The sequence below is a fragment of the Sceloporus undulatus genome, chromosome 1, assembly GCF_019175285.1.
Source record: "Sceloporus undulatus isolate JIND9_A2432 ecotype Alabama chromosome 1, SceUnd_v1.1, whole genome shotgun sequence".
In the NCBI taxonomy this organism is placed as follows: domain Eukaryota; kingdom Metazoa; phylum Chordata; class Lepidosauria; order Squamata; family Phrynosomatidae; genus Sceloporus; species Sceloporus undulatus.
The window spans coordinates 101,391,204-101,411,897 of NC_056522.1; the positions used below are offsets into that span (position 1 = coordinate 101,391,204).

The 20,694-nt window shown below is 37.8% G+C and overlaps 1 protein-coding gene across 2 annotated transcripts in view; it reads right to left on the reverse strand.

Annotated features, from left to right (window-relative positions):
- Nucleotides 1-20,694, reverse strand: part of NKAIN2 (sodium/potassium transporting ATPase interacting 2) — a 718,671-nt gene that overhangs the window by 381,458 nt on the left and 316,519 nt on the right. For both annotated transcript variants that reach the window (XM_042480285.1, XM_042480275.1), the window contains exon 2: nt 10,265-10,402. In XM_042480285.1, the coding sequence (XP_042336219.1) occupies nt 10,265-10,402 (138 nt within the window). The remainder of the gene's footprint in view (nt 1-10,264; nt 10,403-20,694) is intronic.

A 20,694-nucleotide genomic window follows, 5' to 3' on the forward strand; every position in this document is an offset into this window, starting at 1 on the left:
TCTTTCTTTCTTTCTTTCTTTCTTTGCTATCAATGGTCCTCTTCTCCATGTATCACTAGAACTGGCCTTTTTAGCTGCCTTATCCATTGCCTATGAAATTCATGGGGCCCTCCATTCAGCCACTATCTTGGGGGGAGAGAGGCAGGCAAGCTCCAACTGCCTGCCTGTAAGAAGAAAAGCCCTCCCTTCAGCCACCATCTTGGGGAGAGAGAGGCAGGCAAGCTCCAACTGCCTGCGTGAAAGAAGAAAAAGCCCTCCCTTCCGACCACCATCTTGGGGGGAGAGAGGCCTGTTATGTGTTTTTTTTTTTAACTTTGTATTGTACTTCCTGTTGTACACCGCTTTGATCTAATTTGGAAAAGTGGTATATAAATAAACATTATTATTATTATTATCATAAATCATAAACAGGCATATAAATGCACACAGTAGGAGAGCAATGTGTGAGTCAATGTAGGCTAGTGAAGAAAGCCACATGTTTCCCTCTGAATACTTAATATACTTGGTTGTTTTCATACAGATGACTAAATCCTGCATAGACCAAACTGAAAGCTCTGGCTACTATCTTAATATGCACTGAACTCTGTAACATACCATCATTATTTATACAATAATATGGCACTGTTTCATTCTTACAGTACTACTAAACTCACTTGGAATGGCCAAAGTGAAGGATTCAATATGTACTGAAGGCAATACTACTCAGTTGTTTTTTCTCAGAATTGTGACATCCATGATAGCCATGTTTAAATATATGAAAGGATGTCATATTGAAGTAGAAGCAAGCTTGTTTTCTACTGCTCCAGAGTTTAGGACATGATTGAAATTACAGGAAAAGAGATTCCACTTTAACATAACATTAGATGGTAAGAGCTGTTTGACAGTGAGATATGCTGCCTTGGGGTGTGGGGTAGCCTCCTCCTTTGGAGGTTTTTAAACAGAGACTGGATGGCAATCTTTTGGGAGTGCTTTGCTTGTGTATTCCTGCATACTAGGGGACTGGACTGGATGGTATGTTCTAACTCTATGATTTCATGAATGCACAGAGATGGTTTTGCCTGTTCTTTCCTCTGAAATATAAGTGATTGTTAACAGTCTCCCATCCAAGTCCTAATCAGGGCTGATGCTCTTAGCCTCCAGGATCAGTCAGGACCTGGTGTCTTTAGGGTATTTAGGCCTATCCACTTCTTTACCTGTTTTAATAGTAAAAACAAGACTTGTTGTCTAAATGGCAGCCGGTTCCTCCCATGTCAGCTGGGTGGTGAATCTGTTCTAGTGTTTAATCTGAATTTTAAAGATGCTGGTAAAGGTGCTCAGTCTATGTGGGGGTAGGTTTGGTACCTTGGACATTTCCCTTAAAATTCAAACTAAGTTGGAGGTGATCCATCACTGCACTAATATGCAAGAACTAATTTCAGTGGCAGCTAGAAAATAGCTGAGTTCAGGAGACATGGTTGTTATATGGAATGGAAATGTAGTTACCATGGATGTTCAGACATATTGTGCCAACATCTGGACAAGGGAACATCACCTATTTCTTTTAATGTAGTGTATTTTCTGGCGTATAAGACTACTTTTTAACCCAGGAAAATCTTCTTAAAAGTCAGGGTTCGTCTTATATGCTGGATGTTGTCTTATAGGGCAGGTGCTGAAACCTCCAAGCCGGATTGGAGAATCTGCGGTTGCTGCATATGGTGGGGGGAGCTCAAAATGGCAGCGGCTGCATCCCCACTGTATGTGGCGACTCACCAGGATTCATAAGTGAAGGGCGGAGCAAGCTGCAGGTGTCCAGGACGCCCAGGGTATGGAAAAGAGAGCTGTTTTTGCACTACTGCTCTGATAGTCTTGGAGACAGGGAGGGCTGGGCAGGCAGGGAGAGCTGACCAATCCAAGTAGGCTTTGTATACAACAAGTTTTCCTGCTAAGTACCTGCATGTCATAAACATTGCAATTAAAATTATCATATTGAAATCAAATCTCATGTTTTTTAAATTTTTATTTGGTGTGCATTGGAAGAGGGGTAGTCTTATACGGCGAGTATATCCCAAACTCTATATTTTAACTGGAAAAGTTGGGGGTCGTCTTATACACCCAGTCGTCTTATACGCCGGAAAATACGGTAACATAAAATAGTCACAGGCCTTTTATACAACCATCTCATCCAAATATGATATAGTCCAACCTCTCTGCCAAAAACTGATTGTGTGAGGTGAAGCGATCCATGGGTCAATCTAGAGGCTTTCTGGTGTTGTGGAAAACTGATAAAACACTTCCACTTGACTCACAGCAAACCCGGTCTGACAGAATCAGAAAGGAGGGGACCAAGATGAATTTGTAAAACACAGATTGTTTATTTTAGACAGCTGTCACTCTGGGAGGAATTCACATTCCAACAAAGATCCCAGAGCCCCGAACAAGGAAAAAATGGCTGCTTTATATAGGATAGAAACAAAGAACTCTAGCTGGCATATCCCATTGGATATGGTAAAAGTTAAACATATAGGATTTTCGTACAATCAGGGTACAGATGCATGAATACATTAAAGGTACATTTTAGCCACATTCCATTAGCCCTATCTGTCTTTGCCCCCCTTCTAGTCCTTGCGGAGATATCTCTTCTCCAGGATTCATGTCTCTCTGCTAACTTTAACTAACAACAATTTCCAGATCCCCGAGGTCAGAGCCTTGGGTCACTCTGTCTTAAATCTTGCTCTTTTGCCTGCATTCCTGGGCCTCTCAAATTCATTCCAATGCATGTACCTTTTATTTTATTTCTTCAAACTACATATATATGCATACTAAATATGAAACTCTAAAAATGTTCTATCTCACTGGAAAGAAGTCTGTCTCCCTTGTTCAAACCATAAATGACAAGCAATAATCTGTCCTCTTTCCCCTGTCTGTTCAGCTGCAAAAGTAGAAGGGAGACAGACTTCCATCCAGAAAGCCTCTAGATTGATCCATGGATCTTCAATCAGGGGCAGTTATGGAAGTATACATTTGAGAGAAGGCAGCAGTTGCCTATACATTTTCCTTCTCTCTTGCTGTCTATTTATTACAGATTTTTGCCAAACTGCACCAAAGCACTGAAGAGCTACAGTTTGCTATATAATAATGTAAGATGTGATCTTATCTCAGTGCACATATTTTTAACTGTTTCATTCAGTCATATGCATTCACTCAGCACGTTGGACTGCCTTGCCACATAAAGTTTACATCCACACAGAGAAAGTTATGTCTTGTACAGATTTAAAAAGCATCCCATACAATGGTAGCTTCTCTTCAGCAGCTATTTGAAGCCTTTCACTGAATGCTTACTGCTATAGTAATACAGAGATTAGCAGTTTACTGGGCAGAGCCCAGTGTAACCAACAGGTTACTCCATCAAATGCATGAAGCGAATGAAGAATGTAGTAAGTATACATTCTATATGGAATGCCAAAAATGCTGACAATTACTAGTAATTCTTAAAGTTTTAGGTGTCTGGTTTTAAATTCTGGCTACTCATAAACACAAATACCAGGGAAGTGCCTTTGGCTAATAGTCACATTTTATCCTCAATTCCTTCATTTCCCACTAAAAGATGACATAAACTGAGCTGACAGATGATATCTAGGACAGGCTTGACATATGTCTACAACAAATGACCCAACTGCTTCCATCATACCTCCATAAACTTACTAGGATACACTGAGAAATTGGTCAGAATCATTGGGAAGTGTTGGAGAACTCCTTGTCAACAATCACTGAAATAAATATTATTTTATTTCCCTATGCCAGCTTTACCAAGAAGGTATCAGTTTGAGTCAAACTCATACCTGTAGCTAACTCATTGTAGTTTATGCCTTGAAACCTAAGGAAAGTCATGATCTAATTTGGTTCCACAGCAGATATCAACAATATAAACTGAAATTCTTAAGTTTTATATTCAGACCAAGGAAACAATAAGCACTGCAATGGATAAAAACGGTTTAGTTTTGAGATACACAATTGAATGACATTTCACAGTATGTAATCTCTAAACCGGGGAGTGACAAGAACCAATCTTAGCAACAATCCCTTCTTTTATCAATATGATAGTTAAATGGTTTAAACTATGGTTTAAATGGATAGTTTAAACCCTTAAAGATTAAAAAACATGCTATAGTAAAGATGTTTAGGGATAAAAATATTCTAATGTCAAAGATGTATTAAGTGTCTCACTGCCAGACATTTATAACACGTGCAATATCTGCTGAATTCACAGAACATAATATGATATTTCATTGAGATTCTTACCAGTTCAAAGTTGGAGATTTGTTTATTATCTGTAGTTGAGCTTATCTGACAAGAAAATGTATAGCTTGATCATTTGGGTCTGTGCATAGATAATAAGCCAAAAAACAAATGTCCAAATAAATAGTAAACTGAGAGATAAGCTATGGAAATGACAAGAAATAAGGATTTTTTGTATTGTAACTGCTAGATTTTACAACCATGCAAATTGTTTATCTTGCGTTTCTGTGTCAGCTGAAAAAATGTTTCTTTCTGAGTAATAGCACTCATGACAAGGATGGTTTGAAAAACATATTTTGTTGTTTTCTTGGAAACCACTAAGTAAGATATAATGAAAACAGACCAAGAAGTTAGAAATAAAACTCAAAAAAGAACCAGAGAAACAACAACAGCACTACCATGTTTACTTGAAAGTAAACCTCACTGAGCTAAGCTTATTTCTAAGTAAGGATTGTAGTTTAAAGCTAATTGTTGCAAATCCAGAGTAAGGACAAACTAAAACAGAAATTTATATAGTGCTGTAGTAGTTAAAATACCATCTTACAGTTTGTAAATTGAAAAGTAGACTAGTTTTATAGTTAATCTCCATTTACAGGCTGAGGATATGCTTGCTTACTAGCCATGTCTAAGAGGCTTGAAAAAGCCCCATAACTAAAGCAACAAAGTTCTGTGAGTTTTAACTAATGTTAATATAATATAATATAATAAGGAGGTTCTCATTTTACCTAAGTAAATTGAATACTATTTTTTAAAAATGAAAGACGTTGACCCATGACAGGCAATGGAACTGTTCCTGAACACCTTAAAAAGGAGTACATAAGAAGGAGGAGTGAAGCCAAGAGAAAGGAACATCAACAATCTAAGATATGCAAATGATACCATACTATTAGCAGAAAACATCAATAATAATAATAATAATAATTTGTTTTATTTATATACCGCTATTCCAAAGATCATAGCGGTGAACAGCAAGTAAGCTAATTAGCAAGTAAGCTAATTTGCCCCCAACAGTCTGGGTACTCATTTTAGCGACCTCGGAAGGATGCAAGCCTGAGTCGAGCTTGGGCCCTTTTGCTGGTCTTGAACTCGCAACTTTGTGGTTTTGAGTGAATGGCTGCAGTACAGGGCTCCATGTAATTCCAATGATTCCAATGACTTGGAATAATTCCTACGTAAGGTCAAAGAAGAAAGTGCAAAAGTGGGCTTAATGCTGAACATAAAGAAAACAAAAATAATGACAAGGGAAGTACATAAATTCCACTAAGATATATTGAAATAGTTAAAGATTTTCCATACTTTGGATCAAAACTGATCAAAAAGAGACTGCGGTCAAGAAATAAGAAAAAGGTTAGGAATTGGAAGGGCACCCATGAAAGAACTAGACAAGATCCTAAAGTGTAAAGACATACAACTGAGCATTAAAGTCAGAATCATCCAAAACCATGTGAGAGCTAGACAGTGAAGAAAGTTGACAGAAAGAAAATCAGCTCATTTGAGATGTGGTGCTAGAGAAGAGTGCTGAGTATACTGTGGACAGCCAAAAAGACATATAAATGGGTCCTAGAACAGGTCAAGCCTGAAATATTCCTAGAAGCCAAGATGATAAAATTGAGACTGTTGTACTTTTGACCACATCATGAGAAGACATCATTCATAATAATAGTAATAGTAATAATAATAATAATAATAATAATAATAAGTTTATTTTTATTTTCCCACTTCTCCCAGCGGATCGAAGTGGCATTACAACCAAAAATCTCCATACAGGCAATCATGTCTAAAATACAAAGAAAAGACTATAATGTTAGGGAAGGAAGAATGCAGAGGAAGACCATACACCAGATGGATAGACTCAGTGAGGCGCACCATGGGCCTGAATCTACAGGACCTAAGCAAGGGGACCCTGGAGGACAGGAGATCATGGAGATGTCTCATCCATGGGGTCGCCATGCATTGGGGCCAACATGTCTCCTTCCACACGAGAAAAGTCCAGTGCTAGTTGCTGCCACACTGCTGAATTAATGCAGTTTGACAGCATTTTAACTGATATGTTTTGGTACCAGTGACAAGATGTGGGTCCTTCAAACTGCTGCTCTTGGAATTATGATTTATATGACCAGGGAAGGTTGGAAATAAATTAATTCTTTCCTCACTCATAAGTGCAGAACTTGGAAAAATAACTTTTCCAAAATCTATATAAATATTATAAATCCGAACATGTGTTCAACACTTCAAAGCATTCAATTAATTTTCATTTTAACATTTTCAGAACTTAGGAAGAGAGTTATTTGTCATTTCTGGATCTCACTATAAGTCAGTTCTATCTGCTGCCACACTGCTGAATTAATGTAATTTGACACCACTTTAACTGTCATGTCTCCGTCCTATAAAATCCTGGGGTTTGTCATTTGTTATGGTACCAGAGCTCTCTGACAGAGATGGCTAAATAGTTCACAACACTACAAATCCTAGAATTCCATAGCATTGAGTCATGGCAATTAAAGCGGTGTCAAATAGCATTATTTCTAAAGTGGAGATGAGCCCCGAATTGCTTTACCGGGTAAAAGGCTTTGAGAGGAATTTGTGCCAGAGTAAGACAATGTGCATGACCAGTTTGCCAATTAACACGATTTAACTAACAAGCTACTTTTATATCTCTGTCTCGTCACAACCAACCTTTTCAAATGTCAACACACACAGGATGGTGGTGATGATGGCATTACAGCAGCTGGCTTCATCCTTCCAACTTATGTGTGTTTATTTTTTTAAAACTGTGGAGATCCTCCAAAGCTAGATTGGAGATGAAGACTTTCCACAGACATATTGTAATTAACATGTAAGTCAGAATGGAACTTGCTGCTGCAGTCATGTTTACTGCATACCCATCCAAAAATTCTACTTCTGTTTCAGACAGAAGAAGGGATCCATGCAACCTGCAGCTGTGAACAATGTGATTACAACACATCCCAGAATCATTATTAAAAATGGAGTGATCTGACCTTACTGGAGTATGAAGAATAGGAATTTTTCCTTTCATTTCACTGCTAGCTACAGTAAGAACACCAAAGAAAGTACCTTCAGGTGTAGTAGAATGATTCATTCTCCTTAACTGACAATATTTGTCATCTGTGAATTACTGGCACAGTTCACTGGCTGTTGTTTTAGCCAATACAAAGAAACTATACAGACTACATCTAAACACATCTACTATACTAATGCTTTACAAATCAGTATCAGTTAAACTACTACACCGTGAGTCTCATTTATCTGAAATGCTTCAGACCAGACATGTTTTGGATTTTGGATGCCCCCCTCCCGATTTTGGAATATGCATGAAACAAAGCTTATGTACACTAAAGCATCTGAAAGCAAATATGTCAATCTGACCCACCCATGTGGACAACCTTGGGGTACAGTATTTCGGATTTTGGAATTCTGGATAAGGAAAATTCAACCCGTATATTAAAGAAAACATTACCTTCCAGTTTGGCAGCTTTATTTACCTGAATGCATACATACTGGATGACATCTTCAGTACACGGGGAAACAATCACAGAGCTACATAAATACATACACACTTCAGGAATCACAAGTCTGCAATCCTGACTGAGACGCTTGAACAACCAGCAGCTATATGTCTTTATTTCAACACCACAGTCTATTTGGTTTGTCTATATCTGGTATTGAGGTGCCATATCTTTCAAGTACTTTGGATATGGGAGAATTTTTGAATCCACAAACTTAACACCTTAATGCCACATGGTCACAACCTGTAGGATAATACAAAACACCACCATCCACTTAAGTATGTTGACAATGTTCTAAACTACAATTTTGGAGGCAGCTCACTTTTGTTTTCAGCAACTCAAGATGGTAGATGCCAATACAGTTTGCTAATTTATTTGTTAAGTTTGTAAATTACTCTGTTAAGTTTGTTAACCACACTGATGAATATGTACATACATACATACATACATATTACTGCAGAAGATTGCTTATAAAAATGGCAAGAACCAAAAAAGATATTATAATGTGATTTCACAAGACTTATTCTAGAGAAAGAAGGCAGTAATAATCAGATCTCCATCCTGAATTTGGAAAAGAATAGTTCTAAAAATATGGGGGAGAAAGTAATAAACTGGAGGTGTGGGAGGATTAGGGTTTTATCATGTTATTCACTTTCAATTTCAAGATAGGAATTTTTCAATACAAGTAGTAAAAAAAATCCATGACACCTGTATTAATAAGAATTAAAACGGACACCAAATATAGTCCAACAGTTGTTTTGGAAGGAAAAACTATGCATGATAAAACAATGAGATTATAATCAACTAAGATGTATTCTTTCTCCAGATAGTTCATACCAACCCAAACCCTGGCTCTTTGTCACCCATTTTATCTTTGAAACAACTTTCTGGTTTATTTTTTCTGTCTTAAGATGACCACAACATTGGACATATGCATGTGTTCTAATTTTGCTTTATATGCATAACTGATTGCTCCTGTGACCCCCGCAAGTGAATGATACTCAGGCAGACGCATAAAACAAACCCGTAAGAAACATTTATGGAATAACAGATGGTTTGAAAAAGAATCACGTCAGCTGGCTCTATACTTATTTTAATTTAATAACTTTACTTCACCTGTTCCTTCCGAATGTCACCATTAACTTCCCCTTTCCAGCTCCTATCAGAATCTCATTCTGTGCCCTTGATGCCCATGCTCTCTTTCCTGACCCAATCACAAAGCTAAATAGCCAAGATTTTTTAGATTTTTCCAAGGGCTGTGACTGACTGACTCTGCACAGGCTAGGCCTTCTTTCCTGCACATTTTCACACCTAGCATTTTGCCCTTGGAAAACATCACTCTTTATGGACCCAAAAGACATCCACGCATGGGCATAATGATTGTGCAGGGCTTATGCATCATAGCCTTAAACATGTAATCCAGAATGTATGTAATGATTACATGATTTGGGCCTCTCCATTTTGCATTTTCTCTTACAGCGTCTGACCTGATACATATGCCTGATGCCATGAGGGGAATGGGGAAGAGTTTCCTCTCTGAGGAAAGTAGGGCTCACTTGCTATTGAACATTCAATATCACTGTCTCAAAAATCTGTATTATAACTTTACAGTGGTTGCATTGTCATGGAGGATTATCTTTATTAAAGCTCTGCCTCAACATAACTGTTGGTCTATCTGGAAAATAGTGATATCATTAACAACTTGCAAGGATGCTGATTAACCAAAAGAAGTTACTTGACATATTTGGTAGATCTATAAAGCTCAAATAAGATTTGACTGTGACATCTAATTTGTTATATACTGGTTCTGTTGTCTATTTATAATATCCTTATTATTTAAGGGTTACCCTTTCATATTACTTCAGTACTGCTCATTACCTTTCTGTTTCTTTGATCACTCTTCAGCTTTTACTCCTACCTGAACTTCAACTCTGTTCTGGATTTGTCACTAGTGCACAGTTCTAAGGCAGAAATCCTATGCATAAGTCTCCTGAGAATGAGCCCCCACTGAACTCAGTGAGACTAATAGGATCAAGCTTCCAGTATCTTTTTTCTGCATCATCTATCTCATACTGACTTGCAGGCTGTACTGACTTCTTAAAGACAGGCTACTATATTGCAATTTTTATTTTTACTCTTTTTTTCAAAGCAGCAGCAGATGATCAAATTATGTTCCTATATGTTCTATACATAAAATATCACAAATAACTTTTCACGTATGGAACTTTAGAGTACAGTTCAAATATTTCTACATGGCACTAGATAAATTTTTGCACCACATTTTCTAAAAGTTAAAACATTGGCTTTTTAGTGGCTATATCTTAAAACAATATTATACCCCCCTCAAAAAACCCCCGTTATATCTCTATGCTCATCACCAACACTGTACCCTGATTTTTAACACTGTGTTTTATCACACATGGCAAATACAGTGTTAATGATATAAGGTTAATGGTACTTACTCCTGTTATGTAGCGAGGTCTATATTGGATGGTTCCAAATAAGCCAAGTATGACTATAATAATATGTACAAAATTTGCCAGGATTGGTGCCCATTGATAACCAAGGAAATCAAATATCTGTCTCTCCAGCACACACACCTAGGATTAAAGAGAAACAATAATTTGATTAGAATAGTTAGAGAAAATGAGAGAGAGAGAATGAGAGAGAGAGAACAAGTCAGTCTTGAACAGCAGTTTTCAGAGCTTGAAACACTTGTCCCATACTTGTTTTGTACTAAAAGTTTCAGATTTCCCTAGCCAACACAGAGATACTGGGTCTCATAGTTTGAAAAAGTAATTTCAAATGGTTTTGGTTTTCTCCTCTTCAGTACCATCACTAAAAAATTGACATGTAAGCAGTTCAGGGAGAAATAGATGACTTTGCAAGATTTTAGTATTTCTGTTTTCCTGGAAAAAAAAAAACTTTTATAGTGACAATCCAATAAGTTATCCTCATTTAAAATATTTACACAGACAGTTTTGCCAAGACATGAATCCTCATTTCTGGAGATATTGCAATTGAAGCAACTATAGCATTAACAGCTTTGTCACTTACAACTAATAAGGAATTTTACATAGGGCAGCTGCCTAGTTTAGACATGGAAAGCAGAATAAAGTTATATTTGTCTGTTTTACTTTAAATACAACTTGTGTTTATGCTGTCTTCTCCTTTCTTTTACCAGGGTTTCTGATGCTATGAAATGTTGTGGGAAGAAGAAAATTTGACTTTGGAGTAATATCCATGCCTACAGAAGCAAAAGGGATCTTTTCTAGATGACACTCTGATGTTCTTTGGTGACATGTGTCCCACTTTTTGTCTGTGAAAAGTTGGAGACTATGTTGGAGAGTATGAGATTCATGCCTCCCCCACTTCACTGACCTCTCCAGCATGGACATAGCTAGGATTTTAGGAAGGGGGGGGGGTTTCCAGACTAAATGCCATCATTATAATGGGGCTTGGGTGCGGCGGCGCAGGAGCACACACCATTCATTTCCGGACCCCAAGAACCCCCCTCCCCCTTGGCTACGTCCCTGTCTCCAGGTTGGAAATAAGTGTCTAAAAAGCAGCTGCAACCACATTCACATGAATACAGTTACAAAACTCTAAATGCTTGAGAATCCTGGATTATCTGAGATCCAGTTACATGGATCTGTGTAACTGCATTATCTGAATGTTGTTACAGCTCTTTTACAGACCTCCTCTAGCAAAATGGGAAGGTTGGGAGTAGAGGAGTGAGGTTACATCTTGCATATCCAGCTTTCTCTGCACAACTGCAAATAATAATAATAATAATAATAATAATAATAATAATGATGATGATGATGATGTCTGAATGGGGCTTGAGACTGGATTTGAAAAAGCCTCCCCAACATTTTAAATGCTACATATTACATAATTTCAATGGCATTTTACTCAGATTTTCAACAATCTTTAGCTATGGTACTTCCAAAGGTTCTTAATAAAGATGAATACCTATAGCAAAGAACAGAAATCTAAGCCAAGATTGTTTTAGTGATTGTCATATTAAGACACAGGAGAAAAGTAACAACAGAATCGGTCTCATAGATTGCAATATTATTTGCACAGGATTTGAATGAGAAAACCTCACTTGGGAGGATGGTACAAATTAATGTAAATGGCAACTACAGAACAGAGGTAAAACATCTAATTCAAATGGCATAATAATTCATGGACAATTCTTTCACAAGTACTTAAATTTTAGTTTTAACAAGGAACCTCCATAATGCAATCAGCAAATAATGGGTGAAAGTAGATTGGGAAGCACCCCTGTCTAGTACATAATATATAGCAGCAATAGCAATACCAAGTACATTTCTATATTGATTATCAGTGAACTAGCACTCCTTAAGCAGTTTATAATATAGCAATATAGATGACTGCATTACACCAGGTGAAAATGACCAGATTTTACTTATTACAACATATTATTTATTTATTTGTTTGCTTAATTTTTATCCCGCCTTTTTCTTAAAGTGGGACCGAAGGTGGTTAACAACATACATACATACATACATACATATATATATAACATATTAAAACAACAATTAAAATCCTACAATTAAAATCGTAAAAATATAAAAAATTATAAACATAAAATTTAAAACATACAAATTTAAAAATAATAATCTAAAACCAACCCTCTCATCCCCCAATAAAACCAAGCCTGATAGATCTTAAAAGGCCTGTTTAAATAAAAATGTCTTTGTCTGCTGGCAAAATGCCAGTAGTAAGGGACCCAGCTTGGTCTCCCATGTAAGGGAGTTCTACAGCGTGGGAGCAGCCACTGAGAAGGCTGTCTCTCATGTCCTCACCAGGCGAACCTGGGATGGTGGTGGGACAGAAAGAAAGTCTTCTCCTGAGGATCTTAGGGCTCTAGGTGGTTCGTATGGGGAATGTGGCTAATGGTATGGAAGCTATGCAGCATTGGAGCACTATCCAAATCTAGTTAAAACAAGGCACAACAGACTCCTTCATTTCCACACCTTTTTAAATGTTTGCATTAAGAAACCCAGCATACAGTTTACTTCAGCTTCTTCTGGCTAAGTTCAGACTAGAAATCCAAATGCCACTACTGATTTGGGAGAAGGGAAGATTTCAGCAGGAACAGTCAATATTATCATCAAAGGATTAAAGGATAGCACTTGGAGATTTTCAATATTAAGCTGCAAACAAGTGGTGTGTATTCTGGGATTCATTTTTGTAATTAGACTTCCACATTTCCAAGTTAGAAATGTCATCAACACCTAGCCATCACTTTAAAAAAATGAAGAGGGATGGAGTTTTGCCTGCAGACTTAATACAATGGCTTACTGAAATGGTTAATGAACAGTTAGGAGATTATCACACAACCTCTGTTCTTGTCCCAGTTGTATTAATGAAAAGAAGTGCACGTCAAAGCCACACTTCAGTCCTAAGGACTGGAGCACAGCTTTAGTGAAGCTTCTGGACTCAGGACACATACATAATTTAAACAGCATACCTCCAAAGTGACCCGAAGCAGCTTTATTTTGGCAGTATGTAGGGGGCCATAGAGAAGGAAGAATCTCTCCTGCCTTATCCTGCTTCAGAGTAACCCTTCCTCCCCCCCAAAAAAAGCCCATACCTTCAAGTGGCTCTTTGGACCCAGTTAGTATAGTATCCACTCATGTTAGGTCTCAATGGTACTATATGGAAGCATATTATGGCTTTTGAAGGCCAGTTTTGTTTGAGCATCAATCTCATAAGGATCAGGTCCCTCAAATGGCTTATGTGTGTGTGTGTGTGTCCTTGAAATCCTTTTTAAATTAAAATAAAATAAGTAAACAACATTAATTACTTTGGTGATACTTCATCTCAGGCACTGATATTAACTTTTAAATTAACTAAGGTGCATGCATGACATAAACACCTAATTCAATTGATCCATTGTCTCTTATGAACTGAGTAAACATTCACACCGTATTTCTATTGAGATAAACAGCTTTCTGTCTTCTCCTTCCTGTCACTGAATTTTCACTTGACTCTGAATTTATAGCCGAGCAACACATCCAACAATTCCACTTGATATCTGCTGCTCACCTGTATCATTTTAGATTTCAGGTATACTAGCAAAATGTTGGAGAGCTCCCAATGTACAAAATGTACACAGCATATACAGAACATAAATTCTTTGCATATGCACAATGTATATGTATATGCAAATCTATACAGTTGCATATATTTGTCTATATACACAATATATATATTTATGTAAATGTGCCTATGTGTACTGTATATTGTATGTATACTGTGGATATGCCGTGTATACACATACACATATACATATAGACACAGCATATATTTGTTTAATTAAAAATTTGTTTTGTCAGAGAATGAGAGAGGGAGAGAGAGAGAGAGAGAGAGAGAGAGGTGCATCTTGCAGAAATATAGGACTGTGGGTTATTATTGGCCTGATCCAGACTGGCACTTTGAACTGGCCTGGACACCTAGTAGGGTTGCCTAGAGGTGGAGCAAGTCATGCCCCGCAATCCTACTATGTGGTGGAGGCATAACAATGGTAGCTCCCTGTGTACATGGCGCCGCAATTGTGATGTAAGCGCCGTGTGGCATCATACGGTGCTGCACATTGCTTATGTCATGAGTGCACCAATGGCACACTTGCGACATCACTGCGGTATCACACAAAACACCCCAGAAATTCCGGGTTGTTTTTGCTCCATAGTGGCAGCGCACCAGCAGACCGCCATTTCTTGGCAGTCTGTCCCACGCCATTGTTGACTATATGCTCCTTTTCAGAATAACACACTGTACAAACATCTGTACATTTAACCCTGTTCACTTTGCATTTGTATTTTATATGTGCACAGTCAGTACTTTTATAGATAAGTACTGTAATACATATATTTTATTACAAAGGCTGTGGGGTAGAAATTTGACTGGGAAAAAATAACATAGCTAGTAAATACCATGTAAAGGTATGTGAATTGTATCCTTTGTGTCTATTTAACAATGATGAGCTGTCAAAATGACAACTCCATGCTAGATCAACAACACAGCAGGTTAAAATAAACACTCTGTGATGCAATGCTCAGGCCAATAGGGATACCACAGTCCCAAAGGGCAGAAATCAAATAAATGCAATAAGGACTTTGGAAATTAAGACTTCCTTGGTCTTTTCATACATAGAGAAGGCTCTCTTCCATATTAATGGAGGAAGCATAACCTCCTGAGTTTGTCAGTATCAAGCATCATTCTCACTCATGAGATCCCAATTTATCATTGGACTGGCTAATTCTGTACTCTTCACCAGGTTTACCAGAAAGATAGGATAAATATACAAAAGAATACTTGCAGTTCAGAAATGGAGAATAGCATACTTCTCCACAGTTATCAAAATTACATTTCCAATTGGACTTCTAAGAATATCAAGCTACTTTAGAACATGAAGGCAAATACTGTATAGAGATCTTACAATTCATAATGCTTACGAACTCAACAGAACTACATTCAAATGGGAGTTTGCCAATGACTGAGTTGAAAGATGGACTAGACCTCTTGTTGAGACACAAGGAAATAATGTCAGCATATGAACCAAACAAAGCTGCTTGAAGGCAAAATTCCTGCTATTTTTAGGAGACTCTTGCTGCATCCGTATTGCAGAAATAATCCAATCTGACACCACTTTAAATGCCATTGCTCAGTACTATGGAACTCTGGTATGTATAGTTTGCTGTGGCACCAGAGCTCTCTGACAGAGAAGTCTAACAAAACTATAGTTCCCAGAATTCCAAAGCATTGTGCCATGGCAATTAAAGTGGTGTCAAATGGAATTATTTCTTCAGGCAACTGCAGCCTCTGATCAAAAATAGGTGACTATGATTGAAAAAGATGCAGCTGATGAGGTCTGCAAATTTCATCACAGTAAAGAAACTTGGAGAAAGACAATACAATACACAAACAAGAAACATCAGTTTTAGAACAAAGTGTTCGAGCCAAGCCAAAAATGATCAGATGAGAGCAGATTTGATATATAATAGAGGCACTGATGCTATCCCTTTGTACAGACACCTGAGAGAAAAGAAAAGAAGTGGGGAAAGCATTCACCATAACTTTAAAAAGCTGAAACATTACCAAGAACCTTTCCTTATTTTTCGGCAGTGGAAAAGATTAGCACCAGATGCCAAGAACTGTAAATACAGAGCAGTTTGCTCAGTAATATAGGTGCCAAGTAAAGGTAATCAACACATCAACAACTGCCCCCACCAGAGCTTCCAACAAAACCTCTCACCACTGTGCCAGGGGCAAGCAGGTCTGTGGTCCTGGCAAGTAAGAATGGTCAGGAGACAGCTGTCTGGAGAAAGACTGTGTTAGAGCAGCTAAATCAGAGTGCCAAAAACAAAACAAAAGAGTGGCTTTGGGGGAGACTCCATTTTCTGAAGCACTGAATGGCAAAAATGACTGGCACCACGTTCTGTAGCACTGTGGGCATTATGTACCAGGGACACAGTTGAATTGCCAAACTACCCTGTGAAGTAGCAGCAAGTCTTGAAAAGAAAAGAAACACACAGACATACACAGGCACACACACCAATGATCTCCCCTCCTTCTCTCTTTTGAAGAAGAGAAATGGTTTTACAATAGCTAGTCCTGTCCCAGGGCATGTACTTGAACGAAAGTAAATATGCATGGAATAAAGTTGTTAGTTTGCTTTTGTTGCTTTGTTACAAAAAGCATGCCAGTAGACTATTATAAACAGAATTACCAGCCTCAGAAAATTGTGTATACATTAGCTGAGCTTTAGTTTTTCCTAGCTTTGAAAGAGACTTTTATTACTAAGAATTCTAACGCAAGTTTCTGTCCCTTCAACATTGCAAATGAAGCCGAAGGGCTGGTCTTGAATCTATATCCAGCATCTGTGAATTAAACACTTCATGTGTAAAATGTGAGTATTATTGCTTGTCTTCGATTAGGTCTTTGTCCACATGTGCCAACAGGTGGTGGTGGTTGTTAGAATGTCTTATTTAGCAGTAACTCAGATTTGTGCTTGTATATGAAGGTCTTCCTAGAGTATGACATATGAGATGAACTGAAGTAGGTAAGAGGCTCCCTATCATTGCCACCATTTTGTTGTGCTGGCAGATCCCTAGAATCTAATAAAGACTACAAAGTAGACTGTACATGTCTGATATACTGAATACTTTTAGGCAAGTAGGGCAACTCTTAGTTTCTACAGATAGATGAGTGAGGACTTGGACTTATGCAATCTGGTCATCACAGGAAGTTGATGGAACATACAGGGAATTGGGTATGTGGATCCGTAAAAATGCACAGCACAAACCCAAAAAGATTGTGTAGAGTACAGATAGACACTGGGATGGTCTTGATTAGAGAGGTATGAAGAAATTGTGCAAAGCAAAGAGGCATCAGTGCTTGTAAAGTGATTAGTTAGTAGAGAGCATGCTTGCTTTAGCGGTGTGGCCAGACTTGGTGACACCTGGTGCAAGGAGGGGCTGCGGGGGAGTGGGTGTGGAAGCAACAGCGTGCAACTCCCGCTATGAATGAATTTATTACGGCATACAGCCAGCATAAAGTAATAAAATCTTTACAGCAACCCCCACTTATCCATCATGGCTTCATCGCTGGCCCCTTTTCCTCCTGGAGAGAGAGCCAGGCCAGCAATGGAGGACTGAGGGGCAAGCTTGCTCCCTTCATTGCAGTGGGAGGAGGACCCCACCAGAGTGTCATTCCTTCTCTGGGGTGTCACCTGGAGCAGTCTGTACCCCACCCACTCACCCAGTGCCATCACTGTCTGCCCTTTTGTTTCACCTCTCTGTTTCTTTCGTTGATCAATGTACTCAAGCCTTTCTGCTTCCTTCCTGTCAGGAGAGGTTATTTCCCTCCCTTTATTCCCCCCCCCCTTTTAGCCCAAGACATTAGTCCTTTTTCTCTCTTTGTCTGGAAAGGGAGTGTGTATGAGGCTCCAGCCTCATAATGGACACCAGCAAACGTCCACACCCAGGACAGACAATAAGGCAGTGGAAAAGAAAAGAAATTGTGGGTTTCAACCTCGAATGGAGGCACAGGACAGTGTCAGAAACTATTTGTTTGTTCAGCAAGTCCTGATGGGCCAAGTGAAAAATTAACTGGCAACTTGGCTGTACTGATTGGATCTCCGGCTTCTACACAGTTAGTGAATTTGGTCCAAAAGGATACAGCCATGCTATGCCTCTATTCTGTTCATGTCTTTTTTTTTTTTTTTAAAAGTCTTTTAATCTCTTATCTGGGAGTACACCTCACTGAATGCATTTCAGTTGAAACTGTTATTTTAAAATATTATTTGAAATGATGAAGATGATGATTTCTTTAAAAATAACAATCTCTATTCTATCAAGTCTTATGCCTGGGTAAGTGGCAATATAAACAAATCTCAATATGGCCATACTGAGGTTTAGGCCTTTTCAAGGATTAGGCCTCACTCTGCGTCTACACTGCAGAATTAATGCAGTTTCACAACTTTTTAACCATCATGGCTCAATATTATGGAATTCTGTGATTTGGAATTTTGTAACGTCTGTCAGAGCTCTGGTGGCACAACAAAATACACATTATAGGATTGCATAGGATGGATCCATGATAGTTAAAGCAGTGTCAAACTCCATAAATTCTGTAGCATATCATCAGCCTCAGACAATAAGTAAACTCTAAAGCAAAAAGGGAATTTCCCCTCACAAACTTACTCATAGACATACACACACAAAATACTCATAGGCATTCAAACATTCCTAATTAAGAGTTCTCCAAATTTAATTCACTGGCTAATATTTACAGCCAGCCATTTAATGCTACACTTCCCATGAAACAGTGTCCTCTGACAGAAATGCACACATCATTTCTTATTAACAAGCAAGACATTTGAAAGGTGAATGGACAGTGTTAATATTGGCAGGAACAGGAGCTGGACAGTTGAAACACAGATGTGTGACAAAATTTAGCTGGTTGCAAAAAGTGAACCCATGCTTTAGGGCAGCCTTTTCCAACTGGACAGTTTCAGGACATATTAGACACCCACCATGTCAAATAGAAATTATATTATGGAATTTCTAGTCCATCAAGAAAAAAGTGCCTGGCAAATCTAAAACAAAAAGAGGACCCTTGAAGGAGCCAATAAAAGAATGTGACTTTAGAGCCCCACAGTGAACCCCTGCACCATCCTCTGGAAATCTCATGGCTGGTTTTGAAAAATCAACAATTCAAACAATTATGTCAGAAATGTAATTTGGTGCCTTAAACAATTTCAAGAATTAGCATTAATGTCAAGCAAATTAGTCTCCTCAATTACAGTGGTTAACATTAACAAATTAATCTTTACACCTTCCATTTCAAGCTCTGGTCATGCTCATGAAAATCTTGTATTATTGGTGCAAGTTGGCAAGTCAAATAGGGAAACCAGTGTCACAATGTACAAGCTAAACAACTGTCCATCTGATATACAGGAATCAAATTAATATATATTCTATTATATAATTTTAGACAACAGTTTGAACTTTGTTTAGCTCCCAAAGACATATTGTAAGAAGATTTAAACCAGTCTATTATAAAACACACATCACCACCCCAAAACTCAGCATCTTGGAAAAGCCAGCCATCTGGAAAATATTCAGTATGTTAGATCTTCAGTATTGCTTATTTGCAATTTCCAGGCTATAAGGCTTGCAATGTACAATATAATCTTTGAGGCGCAGGGAACCAGGAGTTTCTATACCATATTTGATTTCCTGTTCATTAACAACTGCAATAACAAACCAAGCACAAATTTAATGAGATATGGTTGCATTCTACAGTTACATCTAAACTAAAGATTGAATCAGTAATGCTACCAAGATATCTGAGTATTTTGTAAAGTAAGCCCTAATATAGGCCATAACTGTAATGTGAAAACTCCTGTTATATCCTTAATACATACTTTTAGTAAAACCTTATTTGGAAATTGGAAACAAAAGGGGAAGAGTACATCAAATGAGCAGATTTATTTGTTGTTTGTCATTCATATTTATGTGTGGACCATATGGAGACAGAGAGCTCTTATAATATTATTTTATTTTTTGTATAAAATATATCTACTAAAATAGACTATGGTATTAACATCTGACATAGAACACAATATATTTGTTGGAATGTTTTTATATGCTGTTGTTCGCCGCTTTGATCAGGTTTTGGAAAAGCGGGATACAAATAAACTATATTATTATTATTATATTAACATATTATGTTAAAATAATGGGGAAATGTTTTTCACATTCATTTCAACACCTTTTCCCCACTTATTTAAATTTTCCATACTATAAATAATCTCCTCTCCAAATAGCAGTTCTAAACTGGCTTACTGCAATAGCCTTTTATGATTTTATGCAATATGCTGAATTACCTATATGAAACATCTGTATGAGATCTCTATTTCCATACTTCATATTACCTCAATCAGAATTTTTTAAAGTTGTTGTTATTCTTTTTGTTGAATTCAGATGACAACTGATGGGGAGGGGGAGAGACCCTAGAGATCCCCACCAGCCATTTTACTTCCATAATCTACAAACAAGAAGAAAGATAAGAACTATAAATCTGCCAAACTGGGCCATCATGCAAGACATAGAGAAAGAAGTGTCAAAGAAAAGGGGAAAACTAAAGAAAAATGGGCAGAAGAAGTCATCACAATAAAAGAGGCCAGGCAACACAAATGGTAATGTATCAAGCATGTTACAGTTCAAAATGTATGAATTACTTCTGTTTGAAAGTGTCAGCTATATCCTGCTGAAATTGACGAATTCCTCCTCCCTTAAAGCAAAGGTCAAGGATGTCAGTGACCCATTTGGTCTACTGAAGGAGAAATGAA